The sequence below is a fragment of the Drosophila biarmipes genome, chromosome 3R (assembly GCF_025231255.1).
Source record: "Drosophila biarmipes strain raj3 chromosome 3R, RU_DBia_V1.1, whole genome shotgun sequence".
Classification (NCBI taxonomy): domain Eukaryota; kingdom Metazoa; phylum Arthropoda; class Insecta; order Diptera; family Drosophilidae; genus Drosophila; species Drosophila biarmipes.
In genome coordinates, this window is record NC_066616.1 from 15,264,101 (window position 1) to 15,289,669 (window position 25,569).

The window sequence follows — 25,569 nt, forward strand, 5'->3', positions numbered from 1 at the left end:
TGACCGACGTGCGGTCACACTGTCGCTATTTCTTCAGCATTTCGCGGGATCTGTAATTTTTATTGGCGAATATTTTGCATTTGCCTGGTTTTACATTGATAAAATTGGTACTTTTAACGACAATCAACTGATTTTACTGCCCATTGCTTGGAGAGCAGTACCCGAAATCGAGGATCAAGTAAGTTTAAGCTCGATTTTTACAGTTAGATGCCGATGCAGGCACACGCACACTGCCGCAGCCAAAACAGCGACACGCGAATTTGCGAATTTCGTTTTTAACGCCCGTTTTTTGTGTTGTTGATGTTGCTCTGGGCTATGTTGTTTGTGCTAAACATTAATTAATTGTCGCAATTTCTGTTTCGCTATAAATATGCGAAACGTGCCGTGGTTATTTGCGCTAACTAAATGGCCAATTGCGCTGTGCCGGTGTTGGTGTCGGCGTACGTGATTGTGTGTTTGTGTTCGTTGGCGCGGGCGAATGGCGGGCTATCACATACACTCGCACGTATTTTTTGCAAAGCGTTTATGCGACATTCCTTTTGATCGCGTTTTTGCAAATAAACAAAAACAAATGATTAACTTTTTTATATGGAGTTATACAAGTTATTACTGAAAACATTATGGGTCCACAAAGAAAATACATAAGTAGCTGTCAACAAACATAACAAGAACAATTCTATTTTTAAATTAGAATAAAATAACTAAGAATTAAATTTTAAATCCTTCTTTAAGATTGAAGGCATATATTTCTATTTTAAAAATAAAACCATTAAGCAAGCTTAAATTACTGCCAAAGATAATTCTAAAAGTAATCTTCGTGAATTGTACGGCTCTTCCCTCTTTCACGACTTTTGCCTACGCATAAACACGTAAAAGCGCGAAACAGACACAACGCACACACAGGTGAATGAACCTTTTTACGTTGTTTTGTAATCGCAATTTGTTGCTGGGCCGCCGAGGCAATGTGTGAATTTTGTAATTGTTTTGAGCGCGCGAAAACAAAACACCCGCTCGGTGCTTTTCCTCTGCATTTTCCTTTGGCCAGCTGTGTTTTTCCTTATCTTTGCTAATGATCCTCGCTCTCCCTTTCGCGTTGTCTCTGCTTCTCGAGCAAAAGCTCGCGAAAGTGTCGCGTTTTCACGCCAATTTTTTTGCGAGTTCATTTGCATGTTTGCTTAATTTGTTTCCACAGCAGCTCTGCAAATGTTAATGAACCCTCCCGTCTGCCAGAAATTCGCAATACAATTTTTACAGAATTGAAAGCTAAATGGAATTTCATAAATGTATGTCCATGGGTTATTTATAGATCACATTGGTTTTTACACAAAAGGCATTTCAATTTAAAGATAGTATCACCTGAAAAAAATACTTACTGCTGCCGGATATATAAAAACACACAGTTTGTAAACTTTTTAAAGAAATTATCTTCTTGTATTTAAATAAGTTGTTCTTGTTTTGTTTGTTTTAAGGCAAAGCGTTTGCATAAAAATACATTTTTATACGTTAGCATTTTGTTCGGTTTGTGGTGGCTTCTATACAAGTACAATACGTTTTGTAAACCATTTGTTCTAAAGCACTAAATGATCTCATTACATACAGCTCTAGAGCACTCGTAAAGTTCTACAATTCATTTTGCTGCTGATGTCATGACAAGCCCTAAAATTCTTCTAAACCAACTGGATGGCGGGCTATGCATTGGGAAAACTAAGCTTCAGCTGATGCATCTCATGATTTCATCCCCTCCAAGTATTTTGGTTTTTAAATATCGCAAGCACTTCAGTTAGTTTTACTTTCCACCTTTCGGTCAGCTAATTGCGTCCATATCTCCAGTTAGTTAGTCTAATTTTAAGCAACTGTCACCCCAATATACTATTTTTGGGCTGGATAAACGCTAGGCAAGCGAACTGTTACTAGAAAGCACTTTAAAGCCAAAGCCTCCGGGGGATTCAGAGTCCCATTTCGCTCGTTTCGTGTGTATAAATGTCTCACATTTCAGCTAGGATTAGTGGGGTGTTTAGAGTCGTGTAGAACTAGAGTCAAATCGAATGTATACAAAAAAGTTTACTTGTAAAGAGATCGTGTAAATTGAATTTACAATTGGGCTAAGATAAGTTAAGATAAGTTGAGTACACCGTACAATCAGAATAAGTATAAGTTTAGGTTGTATAAGTTGTGTGTGTATATATAAAGAACAAGGCAATTGAGTTTTTTAGTTTGGTACGTTTCCAACATAGTTAATTAATGTGGGGTTTACACAGGATAAGGGGATGTGCTTGCGAGGGTATTTACGTAAATACTTTAGCATTGCAAGCATTACAAAAACATTTTCCAAATTAGAAACATTCTAAAAATATTACAAGTACCCTCGAAAGACTGTCCCAAATAAGTTGAGTAAGGTCGAAAATCCGGTTAGTTTGAAAGCGAGGAGGGGTCAGGGCATGACCTACAGGATGTATTTGCCCTTGCCCCGGTGCTCCGCTTGCCGCGTCGACGAGACCGCCGCCAGGAGGAAACTGGAGCTGCCGCCACTACTGGTGCCGCTGTGGGTATGGGTGCTCCCGTAGCTGCCGTAGCTCTCACAGCTGCCCAGACTTCCGTAGCTGGCTCCGTAGACGCCGAGCGGCAAGGCGTTTAGCTAAATCATGAGCGCCGAGAAGGGGTTGTAGCGCATGATCTTGGAAAGCAAGATCCACAGCACCGAGGTGATGGCGCAAAGCACCACCCCGCCCCAGCCCAAGTCCAGGCTCCACGAGGTGAGGAAGATGCGCGCGCCCAGCAGCGGCTTGGCCATGATGGCAACGCCTCCTGGTCGCGCAACTATCCCGTCCACGGTGCCATCGTAGTCGCTGTCCAGCATGGGACGTCCCTGCTGCCGCTTGAAGTGGATGATCATCAGCGTGAACAGGGCAAAGAGAGCTGTTGGATTATAAATCTTTATCAGAACGCCGATTTGCGAGTATATTTTACGATAATTAAACTCACCCGCCAGTAAATACATCACCCCTGTGATCAGAATGGCGCTGATTTGGCGCTGGCACACGCCAAAGGCTCCCACGAGAGCAGCACTGCCCAGGATAATGAGGCAGACCAATGAGCAGGATATGGAGAGATTTTGCATTCCTAAGGGAAACCACAGATTTACATTCCCCATAAAATATTATCAGATAAAGGACAAGTTAAAGAGTTATGACAAGGACTATTTTACAGGGTTTTGTAGGATGAGGAAAGGCAAGCAAAAGCGTTTGAATGATAAATGATCTGTAAAAATGTACAATTGTATCTAAAAATGTGCATCGACTATGAAACAAGACCTACAAATGCATCCTTTCAGCCAGCTCAAAGTGGCTTTTGTGGATTTGCCCGTCCAGGTACAAGCTTAATCGCATTGCCATGGCCGCCCGTAAATTCATTGTGGTTCAGCCCAGTTCTCCAATTTCCGCTCACAATCTGGGCAACTGTAAAACCAATTACCCAATGGCACCACAGCAATTAAATCGCATGTGTGGGTGCATGGGTTCGGTTCCACAGGAACACCATAAAAAGTTCAGCAAAATGCCAATTGCAATTTTTAGAACGCAGCCAGGAGAGGATGGGGCATGACCCACATTGGAAAGACACCATTGAAACCCGATCCCCCGCCTGGGGTTTACTGCCATGAGCAAGCAACTCTCGACACGGACGTGTTTCATCTTCGGGGAGCTGGAGACCTACACAGACCAGTATTGACAATATAGAAAACCGGAGGCAAGCTCGGTTAGCTGCTGTTGTAATTGCTTTATATAGACGGTACAAGGACTCTCCGTGTCTCCGCTCCCGGGAATCGTTGGCGCCTGGCTTTCGCCTTTGTTCTTTTTATCTGATATGCTCCGGGGACTTGCGGGCACCCACATCTTTGAGCTGCTGCAAATGGGATTTGCGGTAAAGACTTGTGAAATGTGCGACAGCTTGGAGCTAAAATTTTAAGCCAAGTGAAATGAATCAAGGTGAATCGGGTGGCGGCGGCCGAGAGTGCTTAAAGCTTGTGCTGGTGCGTAAAAATAGAATGTACAAGCAATTTTTAGAAAAATAATGCATATTCGTGGTCTTCTACATACATCGAAAGTGACGTCTAGGGCTCAACCTACTAGGGAGATAGGGGTGTGGAACGAGGGGATGATAGTAGGGTATATCAAATTAGTAAAATTAGGAGAGTGAAGACAAAATAAAAGAAAGCTGGACCACGACTAAGTTAAAATATGTGCTACGCTAGACTCTGAAACTGGTTTGATTGTTCTGTTTAAACTAATTGTTAATTTACCCCTCTTTCATAGCTATTTTTATAACCGCTTAAAATGTCTGCTGAAGCCGAAGCCATCGTCACAACGGCCGCCGCCGATGTGTCATCACCGAGCAAGACAGTTGCCGTGGAGCCCGTGGCTGCTGACACAACGCCAGACACCGTTCCGGCTGTGTCCACCGAGGGATCCGGGAAAAGCGAACAGGAACGTGCTGAGAAAATACTAAAGGGCAAGGAGCTGTTCAGCCAGGGATCGCGCAACTTCCTGGTGAAGAGTTACGACGAGGCGGCCGACGAGCTGAGCCAGGTGTGCCAGCTGTACGAGGAAGTCTACGGGGAGCTGGCCGATGAGCTGGGACAGCCCTTGTTGCTGTGAGTATGGCGAATCTCTTATTTTACAAAATTCTATACAAACATTTAATTCCTTAAATTTATAAACCACCATAATCTTTTGACTTAATTGCAGCTATGCCAAGGCACTCATTGCCATGGCCCTGGATGAAAACAAAGTGATCGACGTGCCTGATGAGGCTGCCGATGACGATGACGAAGACATGGACGACGATGAAGAAGAAGGCGCCGAGGATGGCGAGGACAAGAAGGAAGAGAAAAAGGAGAGCAAGGAGGCCGCCAACGGAGCGAGCAGCACAAACGGCAAAGAGCTGGAGACCATTAAGGAGGGATCCGATGAGGCCGACTCTACCGGGGAAGCCGAGCAAGCTCAGGCCGATGACAAGCAGTCGAAGAAGGCTCCCACCGGCGTGGATGAGGTTAGCAGTAGCAATGGCGGTGGAGCAACTGCCGTCAACGATGACGAGCGACCGAGCACATCGAATGGTGAAGTCACAGCTAGTTGCTCCAACGGAGCAGGAGGCACGGGAGAGGAGGAGCCAGAAGAGGAGGAGGGAGTTAGCGGAAGTCTGCAATTGGCCTGGGAGATTCTGGAGGCGGCTGCCCAGATCTTCACGCGCCAGGGCCTGAGTGGACTCCCCTACTTGGCTGAGGTTCAGACGGAACTGGCCAACATTGAGTTTGAGAACGGCATACTCGAGGCAGCACGCGAGGATTATGGTGTGTTCCCAATTCAATTCAGTATTCAGTAGCCTTACTAATGGTCATATTTTATTGCAGAGAAAGCACTGAAAATTCATGGCGAGCTGCCTACACAGAACCGAAGGGCTTTGGCCGAGTTGCACTACAAGATCGGGCTGACCTATCTGATGCAGCAACTGAACAAGGAGGGCGCCACAGCCCTACGACAATCGAGCACATTAATCGAGGAAGAAATCGCAGAGATCAAGGCCAAGGACGAGCCTAGCGAGCGCGACAGGAACAATATGCTTGATCTGGAGGAAACCAAGCAGGAGATTCTGGCCAAGATACAGGAGATTGAAGAGATGCAGGCCCAGGTAACATACTTTGTGTACCTTTAGAACATCTGATACTCATTCTGTTTTACTTTCAGACCATTGCTGAGGTTCGAGCTGCCCTGGACAGCTATATCAAGCCAATGAGCAGTGGCGATGCAGCTGCTGCCTCCTCCTCGTCTTCGTCGTCAGCCAATGGTGCTGCCAGCTCCTCGTCGTCATCCTCCAAAGCCGCTTCGGCCTCGGCCTCCTCGTCGGCCATCAGCAGCAGTTCCGCCAAGCCCACAGACATCACACACTTGATCAAGCGCAAGAAGCCCGAGGAGCCCAGCTCGGAGGCCGAGGCCCTATGCTCGCCGGCCAAGCGGGCCGCCGTCTAGGGGGGACATTCCAGTTGCCCAGTGGCACACCCACTCACAACCATGCCCACAACACACACACCCCACACATCAGCTACTTAAACACCCATTCACACGCATTCAACACCATTCAGCTGTTCTATTTCTCGATACTATTTATGCTATTTGTTTGCTGTTTTCTACCAAAATTCTCTGTAAGTCTGTAAGTTTACAATCACAATTAGTGCTAAGTGCGTACATAAAATAATGTTTTGTATTAAACAAAAAAATCGAAGAACGAAGGCAAAAGTGTAAACAATAAATACGGGGTATTTCCCCAAGAAAGTTATATCGGTGGTGGATCTGGAGTGGGATTCACATTCGGACTGCCCCAGGATACGTACTCAGATGCGGCTGCAGAGTGACCTGTGACTCACTGTGCTGCCAGTCGTTGCGCTGCTCCTCGCCGCGGGCGTTCTCCATGGAGCCGGCCAGGTAGTTGACACATGGCGGAGCACCGCGCGGGAACTTGGGATTGCGCCGCAGTTCCTGCAGCTGCTGGATAGGCAGATCGATGCACAGCGTCCAGATACCGCCATGCATGGGCACCAGGAACACGGAGTCGCGCCGGAAGCGATGATCGGCTACAGGAGAAAAAGTGAAACAGTGAGTCATTCTGCACAGCAAATCTTAACTTAATCCGCGTTATTGGCTTTACCCCTCTTGTCCGGCTTGAGCATGGCCACCTGGTCGTCGAGCAGCCACTCCAGGTGCAGTCCCGACCGATTCGAGTAGCGATCGAGGCTGTTGCGGTCCCACGTGACATGCTCCCAGTGGTCGGTCATGATGGCGGCGCACAGCATGGCCGTGGCACTGGTGGTCATCAGCAGAGTGACGAACAGAAAGAGCACCGGAGGCGGGCCCATGCAGCAGCTGGAGCAGCATGCGCTGCCGGCTCCTCCGCCACCCATGCCCATGCCCAGTCCCTCCATCTGGGAGCCCAGGGAGGTGGGTGAACCGCTGCCGCTGCCCCGACGCTGGATGACCTTGGCGCAGCTGTTCTGGCGCAACAGGATGCTGTTGCTCCGCCTCAAGCTCTCGACGGCCGCCGCCGCAGCCGCTGTGGTGGTTGGATTATCGAACTGCAGGGATCCCCCGACCACCGAGGAGGGGTGCTCATAAATGCTATTGTGCCGGCTGGGTGCGAAGTAGTAGCACGTGGTCTGACGGTTCTCGGCGGAACTGGAGGCTACCGGAGGCTCTCCGCCGGGCAACTCCTCATTGCTGCTGGAGTAGACGATGGACTGCTTGAACTGATTGGAGTAGCAGTTCTGCTTAAAGCTCTGCTGTTGCTGCTGCTGCTGTTGCACGTACAAGGCCTCGTAGTCGCAGTGGTGAGGATTGCGGTAGATGACCGGCCAGGAGCGCGTGGTCTTGGAGTTGTGACTGTAGCGATGACTAGAAGTGGTTGGCACCACGGAGTCGGGCTCTTCCACCAGCGGAGTGAGCTCGTTGGGCGGCTCCGCCGGTTCGGGCAACTTGTTGTGCTGCTCCTGCGCCGAATGCTCCAGATCCGGTTCCGACTCCTGCTGAACGGTGGTGGCCAGCTGGCGCTGGAGCACGCTCTTGGCCGCTGTACCGCTGCCGCTGGCCAAGCTGAAATCCTCCTCCTCGACCAGAGTGGCCCCGCCTGGCGTGGAGAAAAGGCTGTTAGACGTCGGCGGCGACGGTTGCGAGCGACTGCGGAGCAGGGCAAAGTGCTTGGGCTGGATGGCGCCGGATGCAGTCGTCGGCGACGTGATGCTCACTTCGGGCACGCAGCGGGCCGTCACCTTGTACCGGCTGCCGCTGCCGACGGCGACGCCGACGGGAACGCCCACGCCGACGCCGACGTTGCCCTTGGAGCGCATCAGTCATAAGTCGCTCGCGTCCCGCTTCTTGATCTTGTTCAGGCTCATGTGGTTCGTGGTGGTGGCGATGGTGGATTGTTGGATGGTTGCTTGTTTGGTTTCGGATGGATGTTGTATGTTGCTCTGGTTGCTGATGTTGCTGGTGTTGCAGATGTTGCAGATGTTGCAGATGTTGCTGTTGTGTTCTTGGTTTTTTGTGTGCGACGCCTAAGAGTCTACGTTGCAAAATGTTACTTTGCTTGGGTGCCTCGACAAAAATTGTAAATATTACATAAATGTTGTACGTTTTGTTAAGTTTATGATCTACTAGCAGCGGTTGTTGTTCTTGTTGCTGTAACTCTGTTCTTGTTTGTTGTTGTTTGGTTGTTTGTTGTTTGTTGTTTGGTTACTTGCTGTTGTTGATGTTGTAGATGTTGTTTTATCTGTTTGAACTGTAGTTGTTGCTGTTGCATCGGCAACTCTTGTTTAGTTTACTTGCATACCAATTTACATTTATGTTTGTCTTGTTTTGATTTGATTTGGACTTTTGATTTTTGTTGCTTTTCTTTTGTTCAGTTACTACGTTTTTGCTTAGCTTGAAGCTATAAAAAGAAAGAAAGTAGAAGAAAACAAATGTACAACATGAGTTTGAAGGAGAATCGATAGAGAGTCGAGTTCAAGATGGGACAGAAAGGATTATATCTACAGCAAAGTGCGGATTGCGATCACAAACAGCACGATCTGAAGTGCAAGAGAAACTAGGGTGCAATTTGTTCTAAACTCTAGTACTAAAACGAAATTAAAAATGTTTGTAGATTTTAATCAGTATAATCCACAATACCTTTTATTTATTCACCTTTTCAAAGCCCTGGTATAAGGACACTAAAGCCGGGCAGAGCAAATTGAAATTATAATTTAATTTAATTTTCAGCTTACAATTGTTTTGCAGTTCTCGCGAATATAAACCCAAATTGCATTTAATATTCCTAATAGACATGACCCCCCGCCGCGGTCCTAATCTAATCCAACTTCATAGTTGGCCACTCCTGGTGGTAAATATTCAGCCGAATTTGAATTCGGGCGTCGTATGAAATGGCCAAGTATTCAATTGTGTGCGGTGCGACCTGGATCCGGCCGCAGGACCGGCAAGCGGAAGGACAGCACGGCGGAAGAGTACGGCAGAAGGGCTGTTGCATATTACATGAGGCGGCCAGGGCGCCCGGCGGATATCCGGTGGCTCGGCCCCGACTGCTGGCCCGCCCACCCACATTCCGCATCCGCCCCGTGGCAAATTCAATTTGCTCCTTGTGCCCGGCCTCTTGCCAAAGTGCAGCAGGTGTAATGTTAGATAGGGGTTAGCACCGCCACTCACATGCGGATGTTTATGCGGCCCGAGGTTAAACCGCACTTTCACCCAGTTTCCCAGCTCGCCGGCCGGCCACATCTGGTGGTACTGGCCCTCCTGGTGGCACTCTTCTGTGGTCAGCTTCTCGGATTGTCTTTGCTTTGCGGCCTGCGTGAATTCTAATTTTGATTCAACATTTTCATTTGCTTTGTGCCGGGGAATTAGGACAATTTGCGCCAGGTTTGGTCAGTGGAAATTGCTCTCTGAATTTAATTAAATCAAGTTAAACATGGCTGCAAAAGCAATTATTTGCACACATTTGTGGCTTTAAAATGATTTCTGGATGCGCGCTGATAAGCATTTAATATTTAATCCCAGATTAGCATGCTTTTTTGAAAGCAATATATTATTTAATGAAAAAATAAAAACATGGAAAAAGCTATCCGAAATTAATAAAGATAGTATAGCTGTTTTTTTTGGAGGAGGTATATGTTTTTTTCCAGAAGTTAAAGTCGTTTACAGGTTATCCACCTGAGCCCAGATCACCTGGCCGGATTTTAGTCGCTAGGCACGTGCTCCTGCCGTCATACCACTTCACATTTGCACAAGTTTGTTTAATTTTTAATGCAAACGAAATGAGAGACAGGCTGGCAGACGACACTGTTGCTAGCCCTCGTTAGCATAATTGATCGGCAGGCACACACGCGCCTCCTAACGTCGGTTTGGTCAGTGGGTCAGGCCACGGAGCATCTGGAATTAATTAACACGCGTGATGACCCCGGTGAGCAGGAAGGCCAGGGATCAGATTCTGCTTGGCGGGTGCAGGCACGGGAGTAATTTGATTACACCATGAGTTGCCCACTTGACAGTCGGTTCAGCACTTCCTTTCACAGTCTTCTGTCTGGAAACTGGCCACACGGGAAAAAAGGATGCCATGATATGATATTATATGAAATATATGATTCTAAAGTAAGCAATAGAATTTTTGAAGCAACTTAGGTTTTTAAAATCTACATTTTATAATTAACGATTATTTTATAAAATCCCCTTACTGCTCTAGATAAAAGGGAATTTATTTAAATGGTTTTTGAGTATATCTGTCAAATCTAGCTCCATCTGAGCTCAACTCCTGGTTGAACCGTTTTTTTTTAAATATTTTTTAAGTTACAAACTCGACTGAATTTTCTCGCAGTGCAGTGTCCCCGATGCCGCACACTTACGCAACACAATTGGCAGCCAGCACGTTCCACTTGCACACATGCAACGTCGTGTGTACGTGAGTGCTTTACAAAAGTTGGCGAAAAGTGCAGCGGCCAAATGCGAATCCTTCAAGCGAGCGAAAGGATGCTTGGTACGCGAGTGAGTATGGGTGTGTGGAGTTCGCCACAAAAGCGGGCTATAGTTTCCGTAGTCGCTATATAGTTGCGGGCAAACTGAGGCACTGTTTACACTTCTAACGACTAAAGGACGAGTAAGGAGTCAGCCCCTAGAAGAGCTGCAAAACTTGGCAAATGTTTGCCCACTGTCGAAAGTTTCCCATAAAGCGCGTATTGGCTTTAAAGTTCGCTGTGCATTATATCTATCCACACAGCCAGGCTTAGCTCAAATGGCGGGAAAGGCAACAAAGAGAGTGATGAGTCCTTCGGGACTTTATTAAAATATTTTAGATGCATTTGTTTAATGGGAAAACTTTGCCAATTGTTATATTTTTCATTATCCATTTACTAAGCACGGAATAATGGCAATAACTAAGCACACATTTACTTTATCAAAACTTTTGGTATACATTATAATTTATACATTTTCTGAACACAAGCTCTTTAAGGATTTTTCTTTTAAAAACCTTTCACTGACCGACCGTAACTGAAACTTTAATGCCGCTTTCGCGAGCAACAATTGGTATGGGACTCCAAACGTCTTTATTTTTTATGCTGGCAATTAAAAGCAGCACTCGATTGCGGGTACGCAATGTACCTACCATATGTGGCAGCTTAAAGTCGGAATTGTTATTGTAGTTGCCCGGGCAACGTTTGCGGTCGCCTTGGCAATCGACTACGGCGGAGGACGGGGTGCAACAGCTGGCGGAGCGGAGTGCTCCTCCCGAAAGGGGTCACCGTAAATCAGCCGTCCGAGCAGACAGTGGCTTCTGGCCAGGAACTCCTGCTCCTTCGTCAGTAGCTCCGTTGTACAAATGACGCAACGCAAATGAAAAATAATGCACGAACATTTGCTGCTCGGGAGAGGAAAGGTCCAAGGATATGGCCAGAAGAGAGATGCCAATGTCCTCGAAGAACTGTCCTTTTACGAACGGTTTAATACAGATACCTAATTATTCTATATACCTCTGAAAATATATCACATATGATATTAAATAAACTAGTGATTTTGATATAATGTTTAAAATAGGTTAAAAATATTGAATAGATTTAAGTAAATCTTCTGATATTCCTAATAATCTATTGTGTCAATTTAAGCACTAATAGTTGTTTTCACAACAACAAAATACACAAACACATATTTCTGGTAATATTAGTATTAAATACTAACCAAATCAACAAACAAATTCACAGTACTTGTTTAAATACTTATTAATTATTTTTACCCATAACTTTTTTTGTGACTGCTGTTTGTCACTTATTTTATGATATACTGCACTATAAACTTTAAGCAGTATTTTCTTTTTATGTTTTCTATGTAATAAATTCTCCAGCTTGGAGTGTAACAACAATAGATTTCCGCAATAAATTCAGGCATCTCTGGTGGAGAGCCTGAAGAGCCAACCGCGGGTAAGAAATCGTTGCCTGCTTTTTGGGGCGTCGAGTGAAAAAGTTTTTGTTTATTTCCTTTGCAGGCGGCTCCTTGCACTTTCGCCAAAGAGTGGAATAATCCGTGCTGCTCACGCAGCGGATCCGAGTTCCGGATCCGGATGCAGGGTGGTCCCCAGAATTTTCTTGGCTTCTGGCAACGACCGAGTGCTGGCAACTTATTTATTTAGTATTTTTGGCCGAGCAGCAGAACCACGTTCTTTGCCCAAAAGTTGCTCCAACTAATTAAAACTAATCTTATGCAATTTCTTGCTAATTATGCACATAAATCTCACCACGGGAGAGTGCGAATCCGTTTTTCCGGGGGCACATGAGGCTAAGATTGCCGAAAAGGCGTTAAATTGAATACGAGTGAGGGGGTTTTCACCGGGGAAAAGTTTGAGTGATTAAAAGCTTTAAAATGGTTTTCTATCAGGCAGATTATAAAAAAATGAAAAAGTTTTATATTATCTAAACAATATAAAAAGAACTTTCAATGGATTATCATTTTGATCAATAAACCCTTTACCAAAAAGCTATCTGTGGTGGAAAATTGAATTACATTTAAGTTCAGGGGTTAGTCTAACCCCAGAATTTTCAATTAAGACCCTCTTAATAATGAAAATTCCCATCACAATTCATTACACTTAGGGCCAAAAGCATTTATATAATAACGGGGGAAAACTACCACTTAGATATCTTTGTTCCTGGCATTGTCATTAATTCATTCCCCGCCGCACAGACCTACACCATACCATTTATACCGAATATACTATATAGCCCTGGCCATTACCAGTTGGTCTGCGTTCCGCCGACATCGTTTCGTGTGCCAGGGGCTCAAATGACACAGAAACCCAACACTTCCGCCAAATTAATGGGTTGTCAGCCTGGAGAAAAACTAGATAAAGGCAGTTAATTTAGTGAAATGCCATCGTGCAGCACAGAACGCAAGTGCGGCCACACATGCCCCATATTAATATGAAATTTCATGCACGACCCCATATAAACAGTGTCGGGATCTGCTAAAGGTCGGCATTTAATTTATTCAAGTGGCGGCCGAGGTTACAAAGTGCGGGAGCCCTGCGAAATCCCTCACTAATTGCAGGCTGCATTATTGCGATACATAAACGTATATGCATTTGTCAGCGGCCAGGATTAGTTTTGGCAATTCCCAACTCACAGTGGCCCAGTTTTTCTGGCCGAGATTTGGCCAATTGCCCGTGGCTCTTTAGCTCCACTTTCACTAGGTAAATGCATTCAAGGACGCAGCCTGCCGGCAATCTGACACTTATCCTGCCCCCCGTTTCGCCCCCTGGTTATTTATAACTTTCGGGGCGCCTGCTAGATTACATTTTCCCGGCGATTTTTCACCGCCTGTCTGGGATGCCTGCAATCTCAAGGCCAAAGTCGTAAAGTTTGCCAAACTTTGCTTAACGAGAGCATTTTTATGAGCGGCGAAAATACATAAATTGAATTCATATTGCTTGCTCCACCGGAAGTCGTACTTTCTCCAGCTTTCCCCCTCTCTCGAGTGTGTTTCCCAGCCAAAGCCGATAAGGAGGAGCTCAGGACCCGGCGACAGTGCCAAGCTCATTACAGTTCAAGGATACGCGGGGCAGGTCAAGGTATGAACCCCAAGCCCCATTCGAAGGCGAACTTTTCAACTTTTTCTCAACTCCGGGAAATAGTTTTGTCAATACGGGAGGGGGGTTGATAAAAAATAGAGAAAAAGGAAAGAGCTGCTGCCTGCGATGATGTCAAAGGCTTCTGCTATTCGGGTCAATCTAAAAAATTTATGGGGCAATCGTCAAGACATGCCAAGACAGCTTGGCAGCGGCATCGTCGTGTCAGCACCCACACTCATCTGTATAAAAAACTTGGCAGGAGTGGGCGTGGCTCTGACCCGCCCCGGGGCGTGTCCTGCGAGCTGTTGTTGTTGGCACCTATTCGGCAGAGATGCCAGCGACCCATTTCAAAGGAAAAGTAAAATTTTTAAAAGAAAAGATCGATACACATTCCTTTACAAGACTATTAAATAAAAGCTACCTGTCAAAGGAAAATAACTACAACTTCTTAAAAAGCAAAGATCAATACGCAATCATTATTCCCTAAAATGTATTTTATTATTATATAATAAACAAACATTTTATAAAAACCCTATTTTTTTAAATCACGCTTTAATCTTCTTTAGTTTGGGAAATAAATACATCCTCTTAGAAGCTAAGCAATGGCAGATAACTGAAATGTGTTTTTAAACTTTGAACAGAATCTTTTTTAAACTGGCATTCCGCCCGTATTTGGCAGTCTGGACAGGATTAGCTGACGGCCAACTTTGCACAGCAAGTTTCCTAGCGAGTTTTCGTCCAAGGCCAAGCCGCTCGAAAATGTCAAATTGAATATAAATATTTCAGCCAGAAAATGATGCAGCAGAAATTTTGTTTTCCCTGCTCGGCTTTTTCCTCATTTTCATCGCCGGAAAATCGATGGCGGCAAGCAATTTCGCAGTTGACTTAGGACCTTAATCCCATGAAATATGAATTGTCCTGCGACAACGCCCATGGCAACACTCTGGCCGACACGCCCACTCCTCGAAAGTACTTACTGCTAAGTATGTGGTTAGCCACTTACCATTTTCAGTTCCCCTTCCCTAAGGACCTTTCCCCTTTATCAGCTAAACGACTATTTGACGTTTAGGGTTTATAAAAATTCAATACGGGAACTTTTCATGAAAATTAAAATATAATAACATTTTCCTCAAGCCAAAAAATCAACTTAAACAAAAAGTGACATATGAACCCAGCGTATAAAATTGCGCATACGCCATGTTGCCCGCTTAATCCTAATATCCTGTGATTTGATTTACTCCCCATTTTTCCCATCGCCACTGACTTTGAATATGCAAATGTGGGTGTACGTGTCCGACATGAATATGAATGGCTTACCATGTTTATTGAACGAGTGTAAAGGCATTAATATTCATATTTTTCCTCTCGCAAGAAAAGAGAAAGTGTCGTTTTGCTCCATATGAGCGTATTCTTTTGCGTACACAATGTATATTATACATGTTCTATGTCCTTCGTACTTCATTTCATATTCCAAATTCTATATTCTTACAGCAAATTTAACAATTTGCCATTCTAACCCATTGGCATGACAATTGTAGCAGATTTATTTATGGGATTACCATTTAATCCGGCTTGTAGTTGTGAGCTCATCTTTTGTTTTTGTGAAATGTGTGTGTTTACAGGAGGGGAACTTTTTTACGAGATTTCAAGACTTTTGACTTGCTTGGGTCAAGGCAAAGACTTTTTAGGACAAATTGTTCTGGCAGCAGTTGCTTTAAGAAGAGGGAAACTACTTTGTAGTCGCCAAATATCGATCTATCCGTAAGCTGCAATTTCCTTTCTAACTTTCGCATGTCCGTCGGCCGTAAAACAAATCAACTTTGCAATTGAAAGTTTTCCTCTGAGACAACAATTAAACGACTCCTTGGGTTGAATATATTTGCATAATGCGTCCAACTTGTTGAGGTGCAAGTCATAACTCGGAGTCATGTCCTGACAGCTCACCCTGACATTTCAGTGCACTTGAATGCATTCCAAAATGGCGAAATTCCCAAAATGAAAGGGGGCAGGTCCTGAGAATGGGCTCCTCTGATGCGTGTGTCATTTAACTGCTTTGGTTTTATTTTTGTGGGCATTCGTTTGGCAGCAAATCAAGTGGAAACATCAGCGAAACATTTGCATGTCCCAGGGGTCTGTACAAACATATATCACATATAGCCTCTATAAGGACTGCTCGTTGGGGCGTGCGTGAGCACTGCATTGACGTCAAGCCTTAATTATTTAATAGCCAGGAGTTGCGGTTTGCCAGGCAGAACAAATCGATGGACCTGTCCATATGAAAGAACTTAATTGAACTCCCAGGAGAGGGTTTCGCGGATTTCCTTTTTTTGCACAGAAGCTCTTTTTTTGCAGGTATTAAGCCATTTTCCCTGAATACAGAAGAGCAACAATGTTGTAAATATTTATTTTCGAAGCCATAGTTAATATCAAAGCGATACAGCAAAAGAAAAAATTAATATTTTAACAAAATATCAATGCGTTGAAACATCGATTTTTCATTTAAATAATAATAAGAACAAAGCTTCTTTCGTTCATTGAAAAATATTTTAAATGAACAGTGCTTGCTTCTCCAAATTTTATTTAAAGGGATTTAAATAGTTTATTTATATTTACGCAATAACCTTTCAGAAACAATTCAAGGCTAGACAGTGGAAAATATTATGAATACCTAAAGCTTGTCTGGAGTGATGAATTGTTAATGGATTTTGTCATCGCCCGCATCCTTGGTCATTATAAATAGCCATTAACCTCTGTTGGAAACAATTTAATTTTAAATAGCACACCATTTGCAGCAATTAGCTCATTCCGCACGAAAGCCAAACGAAATTTAATTAAATATTTAAGCCGTTTGCGTGGAAACGGTGCTTATTTGCCCGTCAACGGGGCGTATACGCGCCGACTATATGTGCATGTACACATTTGTTATTTGCTCTGGCTGCATTATTCAATACGCTCGATACGGACTCGCATTTGGATACGGATCAGATGGGGGAAATGGTGCGAAGAGCCTGAAATCCAAACTCGAGACAATCAATTCTCAATCAATTTCCAAAGCACTTGTAGCATTTAAGATAACCAACTGGCCGACTGTTCGAGGGTTTGTTTGTTTGTTTGTTCGTCGTCAAGTGGGTGCGAGTGTCTGTGTGTGTTTGTGTTTACGAGTCGAAAGTCAAATCAGGCCATTTATCAAGTCCTGCGAGTCCTGGGAGCCCTTGGCCAGCCAATATTGCCACGCAGGTCAGGAACTGTTTGCGCTCATTTTTCAAGCCGCCTGTCGAACGGAAAGTTTCCTCTGGTATCCACCAAAGAGTCCAATATATATATACGTATCATATTGAATTTCAGTCACTTGTTTTGCCAATTTTCCAAATGCGCCTTTCAATTGAACACCGCCCGAAAGTTTCTTTTCAACCAAAATAACAAAAAAGCATTTACACAGAAAGAAAGATCCAGGAAAGTTTTCTCTGGGCACTAAATTTCAAAAAAATTCAGCTAAATAAACTTTGCAGTAATAAAGTCAGTTAATAATGAGCTGATGTTGGCTAAAATTTGCTTAGCTAGTCTTAGAACTTTACATTTTTTTTAAATAAATTTTAAATTAAATTACATATATTATTTATTTTATTTTGAAGTCCCTTATACGAGTATATTATTTTAAAACACTATAATATCTAGTGTTTACTTTAAGTTTTAGCAATGAAATATGTTAAAATGCTTAGAAAGAGCTTAAGGATGTTATAATATTACGTAGACTTTTCCATTCTTGAGAACCGACAAAAGTTCTCAGAACTTTGACCTCGAGGTCAAATATCTTTTAGATATCTTTTAGATATTCGGCCTTCATAAAGCCACACCCTCGCCTTCGAATGGCCATAATTTAATACGGCAAATTGATATTCGTATATGCCTACCCCCACATATATTTTAACGTCTTTATCTTTGGCTGTTCTTCGCCTTCTGCTTCTTCACGGAATTATTAATGCCACTTTGCTCACTTTGCATAATGAAAAGTTCAACATTGTTATTATCATCAGCGAGTGCTCTCAAATTAGGGCTAAGAATGTCGCATGTCTTGCCAAATTTTTAATACGTATACATTCTAAGAACGTGTAGAAAAAGTTGCCTTAAAAAGGCCAGAGAGAAGGGGGGAGCGTTTTGTTGACTTGGCCATGGCCTAAACCACCCACCACGCGCCACCACCCACCCAAGAAGCCCCGCTGACAGCAATTACAGGCCATGTTTTCGGTTCTTTGTCACTGTGTTACTGTGCTCCTTGTCATATAACAACGTTGTGTAATAAATCAAAAGTTGCCAACATGAAATGATTGTTTATGCTGCCTGGCCACAGTTAGGATACCATAACTGCCCCACACACATACACTTAGCCACGTTAAAACAGGCTGATTTGTGGCTAATTTATTTATAGCGCGGCCTGCACATAAAGCAAAAGCCAACACTTTGCCAAACAAAGTCAACTTATGACAATGAACAATAAACGCTAGCAGCAAGGGGAAACACAGTGTAACTATAAAATATTGTGACGTGCCACTCGACTGTGTGAAATGGAGCACAAGGCCGGCGAGTCAAACAATGGCTGACAAAGGAGGCCGAGACCGTCGGCAAATAGTGCCAGTCCAACGTGCTCCAGGACCCAGGTCCTTGGGATGTGGCGCCACAATGCAGGTCTCACACTCCCCCAGACATGCAGCATTGCCGATGGCCATATGCGAGTATCCACCTAAAGATTCCCTGCTTTCCCCCAGAGGTTCTGGCATATCCACGACCCACACACAATGCGGAGAGTGACATTTGCACAGTGGGAAAAAACTTGGAAGATTTGAGAAGTCCCAGAAAGGTTCCTCATTTCCTTAGGTTTCCTACGGTTCCTAATTAAACTCATCTGGAAATGAATCCTATTTGAACTTATCTCTGAGAAACAAGTGAAAAGGAAGTTGTTCTAAGCCCATGGCTTACTTATCAGCAATAAATGTTCCATTCTTCTTTTCGAAATGAAATAGTTGTTTCGGAAGGTATAGGTTCCATCAAAAGTTTTTAATCGTTACAATTAGAATGGATTTTGTCAGTGTGAGGCATCTGGCAAATTCTTGGCTCGATGTCTAAGGTGGTTTCCCACCTGGCTACCTGGTTGCATTCAATGCATACCTTCCACATGCCCCGAGGAAAAAAACACAAGCCAGAAGAAGAGAAACTCCCCTGACATGTTGGTCACATGTCAAACGCTTCGATTTTTTCCCTTTTCATTGGAAAACTTTCAGCCGGGAGAAAGTGGAGGAGGAGGCAGGTGGCGATGTGACATCCCTGCCAGATTGACATTGCCTGTTCCTACCGATAGATCGAAGTGATGGTGTGACGGGGGAATTGCATTGTTGTCCTTGCACCTGCTCGGAAACTCCCCGCCCCGCGGGCGTTCAAATGTTCAATGTGGAAATGTTGAGATTACCAATCAAAGTTATCACTATTCGACGAACATATCTGCGACACGGGCTTAGCTTCCGTCAATCGAATAGCAATGTTTATTGGATACCTCTCTCAGGGGATTGTTATGTCTGGGTAAATATTTTGCGACCTGGAAAGCCAACAAATGAATATGCTTATATCACTCTGTGTGCACATTTCCCTCGAATGCTGCTCATGTGTCAACTGAGCTCGGAATCCGTCGCAAACCTATACAAATTAACACGCTTGTCAGCGCTTGCACTCAGCTTTATGGGATGCTCTACAAAGAACAGACTGCATCACTAATTAAGTCTGAGCCAGGGAACGGGATGATAGGCAGCTTACGCTTTGATGACTTTAGTCGGTATTTTCCTACTACATATGGATTTTCGTTTAAAATGGGTCAGAACCTTAGACAGTTGCTGGAAAAACGTAATATCTTGTATAAATTAAAATTATATTGCTGTGTTAGGATGGCTTTAAGCTACTTTTTATGGACAATCGATTAAACGTTTATATTATAAAAGTATCCACCTAAAACTAAGAATCTTTTAATAGTTAAATCCACTTTAACTAGACTAGTATAGATTGAAGATTTTATTATTTTGTCAAAGAAAATTATTTTATTAGACTTAAGTATTGAGAAACATATTTCGTATAAGTTTAAAGCTTATATGAGAATCTGTGTAAACAGTGCAAGCTACCTTAAGACCAATAAGTGAAGATTAATACCGAAGGTCTTCATCTTTGTTTTACCGCTCTTAACAGCCCATTTAAAAATGTTATGAACATTTTCCATTACGCTTACAGGGCATCGGCCACATCGGTGAGTCCCCTTTCCGCCGTTTTCCTTGTTCTATTAAGAGCTTGTCGCTCGGCTGGTGGAAAATGCATGCATTTGACGCGTTTGCTTAGCTGATTGCGGTCCTTGTGCCCTGCGGCGTGGAAAGCAGGAGGATCGGATGGGGGACACCGTATCCATATCTCTTGGCCACACGCACAGCGGCCAAGTCCGTGGGACAGGAGACAGAAGGCAGAAGACGGCGGACATGGCACAACAAAAAGCGAATTATACTTTCATATTAAACGACGTATGAGTAATCCCTCGCTCGAGGAGCAGGGACAGCAGGACATGCAGGACATGGAAATGCCATCGCCATTGCTCCAATCCCAACCCACCAGTATTATCTCATTTATTTATAGAGTCCTCTAGAGTCGAGGGCTAATGTCGCTCCCATCGCAGATTGCAGATTGACAGGAAGCGGAAAAGGCCAAAACGAAATGGAGATGTCGGGGATATCGGGGTAAGTGCTGGCGGAAATCGTTTAAAGATTCATGCTTATAAATAGGTGAAGGAAATTACAGTCCCACACACTCAGCATTTAATTAAAATAGCATACGGCACTCAGCTTGGGTTCTGGAACAATTTTTTAAACAAAAGTCCTGCAAGGCCATGAAACATTTCGCAATTAAAATCATAAAACCGTAAATTGTAAAAATGGTATATACCTTTCCCAGAGTACTTATATATTTTTTCAATTATACATATTTCTGGTGTCCTTATACTTTTCACATTAACGAAGCAAAATAAATATTAACAAATATGCCACAGCGAATATTTTAAGCGAATACCAATTGCTTAGCTTAGAAAGCCTCTAAAACAGAAGTGCATGCATTTCAATTCAGCATTCCTCAATTAAGCTCGAGTGTAGAAAATTGTATTTGAGTGGACATGAAGTGGGTTTCGGATTTGAAAGGATGTGTAAGGATATGCACGAGAGTATGGCTTGGGGTTCGATAAGTAGGCGGCACACAGACAATGCAGGGCACTTGGTTAGGCGGGAGTGTGTGGCATTTAAAATTAATTGGGTACTTATGGGGGAATGCAGGTGGGATGTGGGAGGACACTTACGTAAAACGGCACAAGGACCTGCTACGCCACCTGCAACTAATTAGCCCAGGCGGACAAGAGCAGTGCACGATGTTTGGACAGTCGATGATTCAGGATTCAGGACTCAGGACTCTGATTCGGATTCTGATTGGCATGCATTCTGGCTCACAGACACAGACACCGATGCAAACACAAACACAGGAACACAGGCACAGACACAGGCGCAAGCACGGGCACGGGCGACATGGTGGTGTGCGTGTTTGTGTGCGGACTCAAGCACACAAGCACAAATGGCGGTTCGCGTAGACAAACATGACGTAAACCCAAAAAAGTATGCTACAAAACTTGGTTCGCCTTTCGCTTACGTTCGGAGCTCTTGTTTTTACCGTTCATTGAGGTCCTTTTTTCTCAATTTATCTCTTAAGTAGATTATTTTTCCTTTTTTTGATTTTAATTTCGCTGGTGTCTGGTTCTTTCTTTTATTCTGCAAAGGAAACATCAAAGGACATACATTTTAATTGGCATCAAACGTTTTGTGGGAGGGCGTAAGCGCCGTCGGCGTGTCACTCCGCCTGGCTGGCGACATCAAGGCCATTAGGCCAAGTCAACTAACAACACTAACAAAGTGTGTCACAAGGAAAAACACTAGATTGAATGGAATAGGATGGAATACCCCGAGATGCGGCGATCAAAAGTGCAACTTCACTGGATTACACAACACTGCTTCTGCCTGCGAAATTGGCTGAAATCAAGAGAGCACAACACTAACACTTTCTAGCATTGGTTATAATAGCAGGCCATTTGTTGTTGGTACCACTTCGGACGCTCCTCACTCGCCCAGTGTCCTTTTTGGATCCGAACTCGCGACTATAACACTCGAAAGCCGAGGACGGACTGAAGGAACTCCGCCAAAGGACTCGCCGTGCGAGCCCCCCTTCGGCTTTTGCTCGGCCTTTCGAGTGAGTTTCACTTGGCACTCGGGCTTTTGAGTGGATTTCTGCATTTCCATGACTGCCTTTATGGCCGAATTGTTGCTTTGCCTTCCTGTCGTTTGCCGCTTGCATTTTATTCGCGCTTATTTTTTATCCTTTTTCGGATTTTCAGTTTTTGTGCGACGTGATTCATTTCCGGTTTTGTACGGAAGGGACTTAAGGTGAGTCGGATGCCACAAAAATCACTGAAATGCCCACTGACAACGTTTTATTTATGCAGATTGAGTTACAAATTATTAAATTTGTTTGGTTTTATTTATGTTTATTTATGTTTTACCTTCTTACTTTAAGGAAACACGGCTATAAAAAAGCCTTTATAGGTTGATTACAAATTAATTGGGATCTTGACTAATAAATGGCATTATCTTTTATAAAAATATGTGTTTTAATATAGTAAAACAGGAGAAAAAACAAACCGCGTTTTATTTTCCTTGTGTACCTTTTGGTTTTATTAAATCGGACCAAAAATCATAAAATTTGCATGCCAATTTCACGCCTTGAATAGGGGGCAGGGGCGTGGGCAGGTAGGGGGTTTCGGGCGATTAACCCCTTGGGCATTGGCTGCAAATGAGTGGCTTGTTTATGAGTGGGACGCAGCTAAGCGAGCATCAAATGGCCAGAGGTGTCTGCCTCTGCGAGTGTGTGTGTTGTGTCTGCCCACCAGTGAGTGTAAGTGTAGGTGTGCCCACATGGAAGGCCAAAACAGATGGCTCGGGCAACCTGTTGGCTCTTTGGGTTTAAATTTAACCTGCCTCCTGCCGTTTATGTGTGTGTAAGCCGCTCTTGTTTTTTTGCCACTCTTCAGCCATCCTTTATGCTCGCAGCGCACCAACGGGTCGTATGCGCAATTATTGCTATAATGGCTTCACTTAAATATTACCCCAGTAGGGTCCGCAGCCTGGTTTCCCCTAACCCAGCAATATAAGAGGATGTATGACGTATCTTAATCCTAAATTAAATAACTTAAGTCATATCCCCAACGTAAATGCCCACACTTTAAAAGCTTAAATCTTTTAAATTGGTCAAAAAACAAAAATTTTCCAATCGATTGGAAATTTATTTTTACTAAATATTTTTGGGTGGAAAATAAACACATTAATTTTTGGCTAAAACCCGATGTTTTGCTTTTACCTTTTTCCGAAACCTAAAAGACGCTCTGTTTTTGACAGCTTACAAGCTCGACAATTGGTCACAATTATTTTCTGGCTGATTCTTTAAATTTAAAAATTAAAAATTACGAAAATTTTGCCTTTTTTTTTTTGGTTTTTTTTTTCAAAAAAAAATTGATCAAAAATAAAATTTTTAGCTGTGAATGCCAATTGATTGGAAATTTAATTCCGCGTTCAACAAGGTATGACATTTCTCATTTGGACCACTACTTTTCTTGTTTTGCCCAAAATACTGAATTTTTTTGCCTGAAAAATTGAATTTGGTTTTTTGGCTAAAAAACAATATTTTGCCGTCACCTTTTTTGGCATAATTTGGTCAAAAATGGTTAGAAACTTAAAAGACGCACTGTTTTGGAGACATGCTAGACAATTGATCGCAATTATTTTCTGGCTGACTCTTTAGATTTACAAATTTTGAACATTTTGACTTTTTGTAAGGGGTAGCATCTTCTTTTTTCCCACATCATTAGTGTAATGCTTGTATAGTTTTTAAGAAACGTAATTGATATGAACTTATTACAATAGTGGTATAATTTTGATTACAATTGGAAGTGATTGCTTTACTAGATCCGTCAAATTTGTGAGATTATTTTTAAAAATATATGTTTTGGAGTTTGCAGCTAGTATCCCACACTAACCTACAGGCTCTGGTTGTCATAGAACAAAAGCAGCTCATGCTCGTATTGAACAAACAAACTGAACGAAAATTCCGAAGCACCAACGTTACATGTACCTTTGTTTACAGCCCCAGTAGCAGCCATGTCCGCGACCAGAGACCATCCGTATGGATCCACAGTGCGCCACACGATTGTGGCACGGTCCAATCGGCCGGTGATCAACCGGATGATTCGCTCCGCCCGCTTGGACTCCACTTTGGGCCAGAACGTTGGTCAGAAGCCAGCTAAGGAGAAGAGGACGGAGGTGAAGATGCAGCTGATGCAGAAGGAACGCTCCTCAAGCACGGGTATGAGCGGATTCTCCAAGCTGACCCAACGCGAAGGCCTGAAGGGCAAGGACTACTGGAACGCAGCCATCGATGATGTGGAGTTCGCCGCCGCCTGTCGCTTCCAACCCCGCATCCCGGTCATTGATTACTCTCTGGTATTGCCCCCTCGCTTGCGGGAAAGGGTGAAGCGCATCCAGAACTATGATTACTCCAAGTCCGACGAAGACATCTACATCCGGGACGAGATGCAGGAGGTGCGCCCAGAGGACTACATAAGCGCTGAGAGCTCCGAGAGAAGCGAGGAGGAGGAGGATGCCGTGGTGGGTATTTGAAGATTACATTTAAGATCCTTAACTATCTAGGACATTCTAGCTCCTCGAAATCGGCCGAAAGAAGGTGGAGGAGTACTTCAACGAGAGCGAGCACTCGGATATCGTCCGCATGGAGCACGAGTTCGAGAAGTTCGACCTGAAGCTGGATGAGCCGGTAGGACACACCCATCGCGTCGTGGACAAGACCAGTTGGTATGCCAAGTTCCTGTGCGCCCCGCGAGACAAGAGGGTTTGCTGGCAGAGCCGAGTCGAGCATCCCGGCCAGAACTACTCCATGGTGACGCTGGACGAACAGGCCGAGAACCTCATGGATGCGGTGAGTATGGGATATGATATAAACATTCTTATCATTATGATTTCCATCTCCTCAGTCGGCGGAACGTTTCGTCGAGTGGCTCAACTCCTTTGGCACCCTGGAGAGCAACCTAACTCCAGAGAAGGTCAAGAACCTTTTCTCCATCAAAGGTGATCGCACTTTACTAGCCTCAGTTAAGACTGATCCCAAAGAAGTCAATGCCATTGCTCAGACAGTTGCTGATAAATGGAACAAGCCGCATGTGGGTAGCCAAAGAAATAATCAAAAATTCTTTTTAAAATATTTTACCTAAATATAACTTGTTTCCCTTTTATAGATGGCCATTGAGCTGAAGTACGAGAAGCACATCAATGACCACGCCACTCGTGTCAACCAGAAACCCCTGCTGAGTGCCTTTGGACGCACTGTGCCGCTCAAGGATCGCCCCTGGCTGAAGCGATCCGGCGACACCGAAATCAAGACTGTCTATCCCGAGGAGCTGCTGACCCGCGAGAAGATCTTCAAGGGCATCACCCACCTGCGCAGCACCACGGCCCTCATCGACTTCTACCTGGCCCATCCGGAACTGGAGCGTCCAAAGTACCTCCTGGAGAGCGGCGACTTCGAGGAGTCCAGTACCAGTGAATCCGTGCTCGAGGTGCCGCTCTACGAACTCCTGGGATTGCGTTATTAATTTTAATATTTTAAACTGTTAGTTTTCTAAATGGCTATATATGCAGTACAAAAATGTATAAACTTCCATGTTATTTGGAGAAATATATGCAAATCAATAGTAATCTATAAAGCAGCTAGAAAAGGAATTAATTACTAATAATACATTTG

General features: G+C 44.0%; 3 protein-coding genes across 4 annotated transcripts; 2 read left to right on the forward strand and 1 right to left on the reverse strand.

Moving 5' to 3' along the window:
• Positions 1–2: 2 nt before the first annotated feature.
• On the forward strand, positions 3–6,330 carry LOC108031813 (protein NASP homolog). The gene is made up of 5 exons (XM_017105540.2): positions 3–178; positions 4,311–4,648; positions 4,743–5,347; positions 5,408–5,685; positions 5,742–6,330. Exons 2-5 carry the CDS (start codon positions 4,332–4,334, stop codon positions 6,021–6,023), a joined length of 1,482 nt encoding a protein of 493 aa, XP_016961029.1. The 5' UTR covers positions 3–178; positions 4,311–4,331; the 3' UTR covers positions 6,024–6,330.
• Positions 1,401–21,873, reverse strand: LOC108031812 (uncharacterized). The gene is made up of 6 exons (XM_017105538.3): positions 21,666–21,873; positions 21,014–21,476; positions 6,700–8,472; positions 6,386–6,625; positions 2,983–3,120; positions 1,401–2,916 (listed from the first exon to the last, which is right to left on the reverse strand). The coding sequence occupies exons 3-6, from the start codon at positions 7,889–7,891 to the stop codon at positions 2,636–2,638; spliced, it is 1,851 nt and encodes a 616-aa protein (XP_016961027.1). The 5' UTR covers positions 7,892–8,472; positions 21,014–21,476; positions 21,666–21,873; the 3' UTR covers positions 1,401–2,635.
• Positions 21,874–23,715: 1,842 nt separating this feature from the next.
• Positions 23,716–25,531, forward strand: LOC108031193 (uncharacterized). Of its 2 annotated transcripts, XM_017104414.3 has the most exons (5): positions 23,716–23,833; positions 23,899–24,419; positions 24,472–24,747; positions 24,803–24,988; positions 25,064–25,531. In XM_017104414.3, the coding sequence occupies exons 2-5, from the start codon at positions 23,913–23,915 to the stop codon at positions 25,418–25,420; spliced, it is 1,326 nt and encodes a 441-aa protein (XP_016959903.1). In that variant the 5' UTR covers positions 23,716–23,833; positions 23,899–23,912; the 3' UTR covers positions 25,421–25,531. The 2 variants fall into 2 exon arrangements, with proteins under 2 accessions (XP_016959903.1, XP_043950495.1); XM_044094560.2 differs by having other exon boundaries at positions 23,755–24,419.
• The last annotated feature ends 38 nt before the right edge of the window (positions 25,532–25,569 follow it).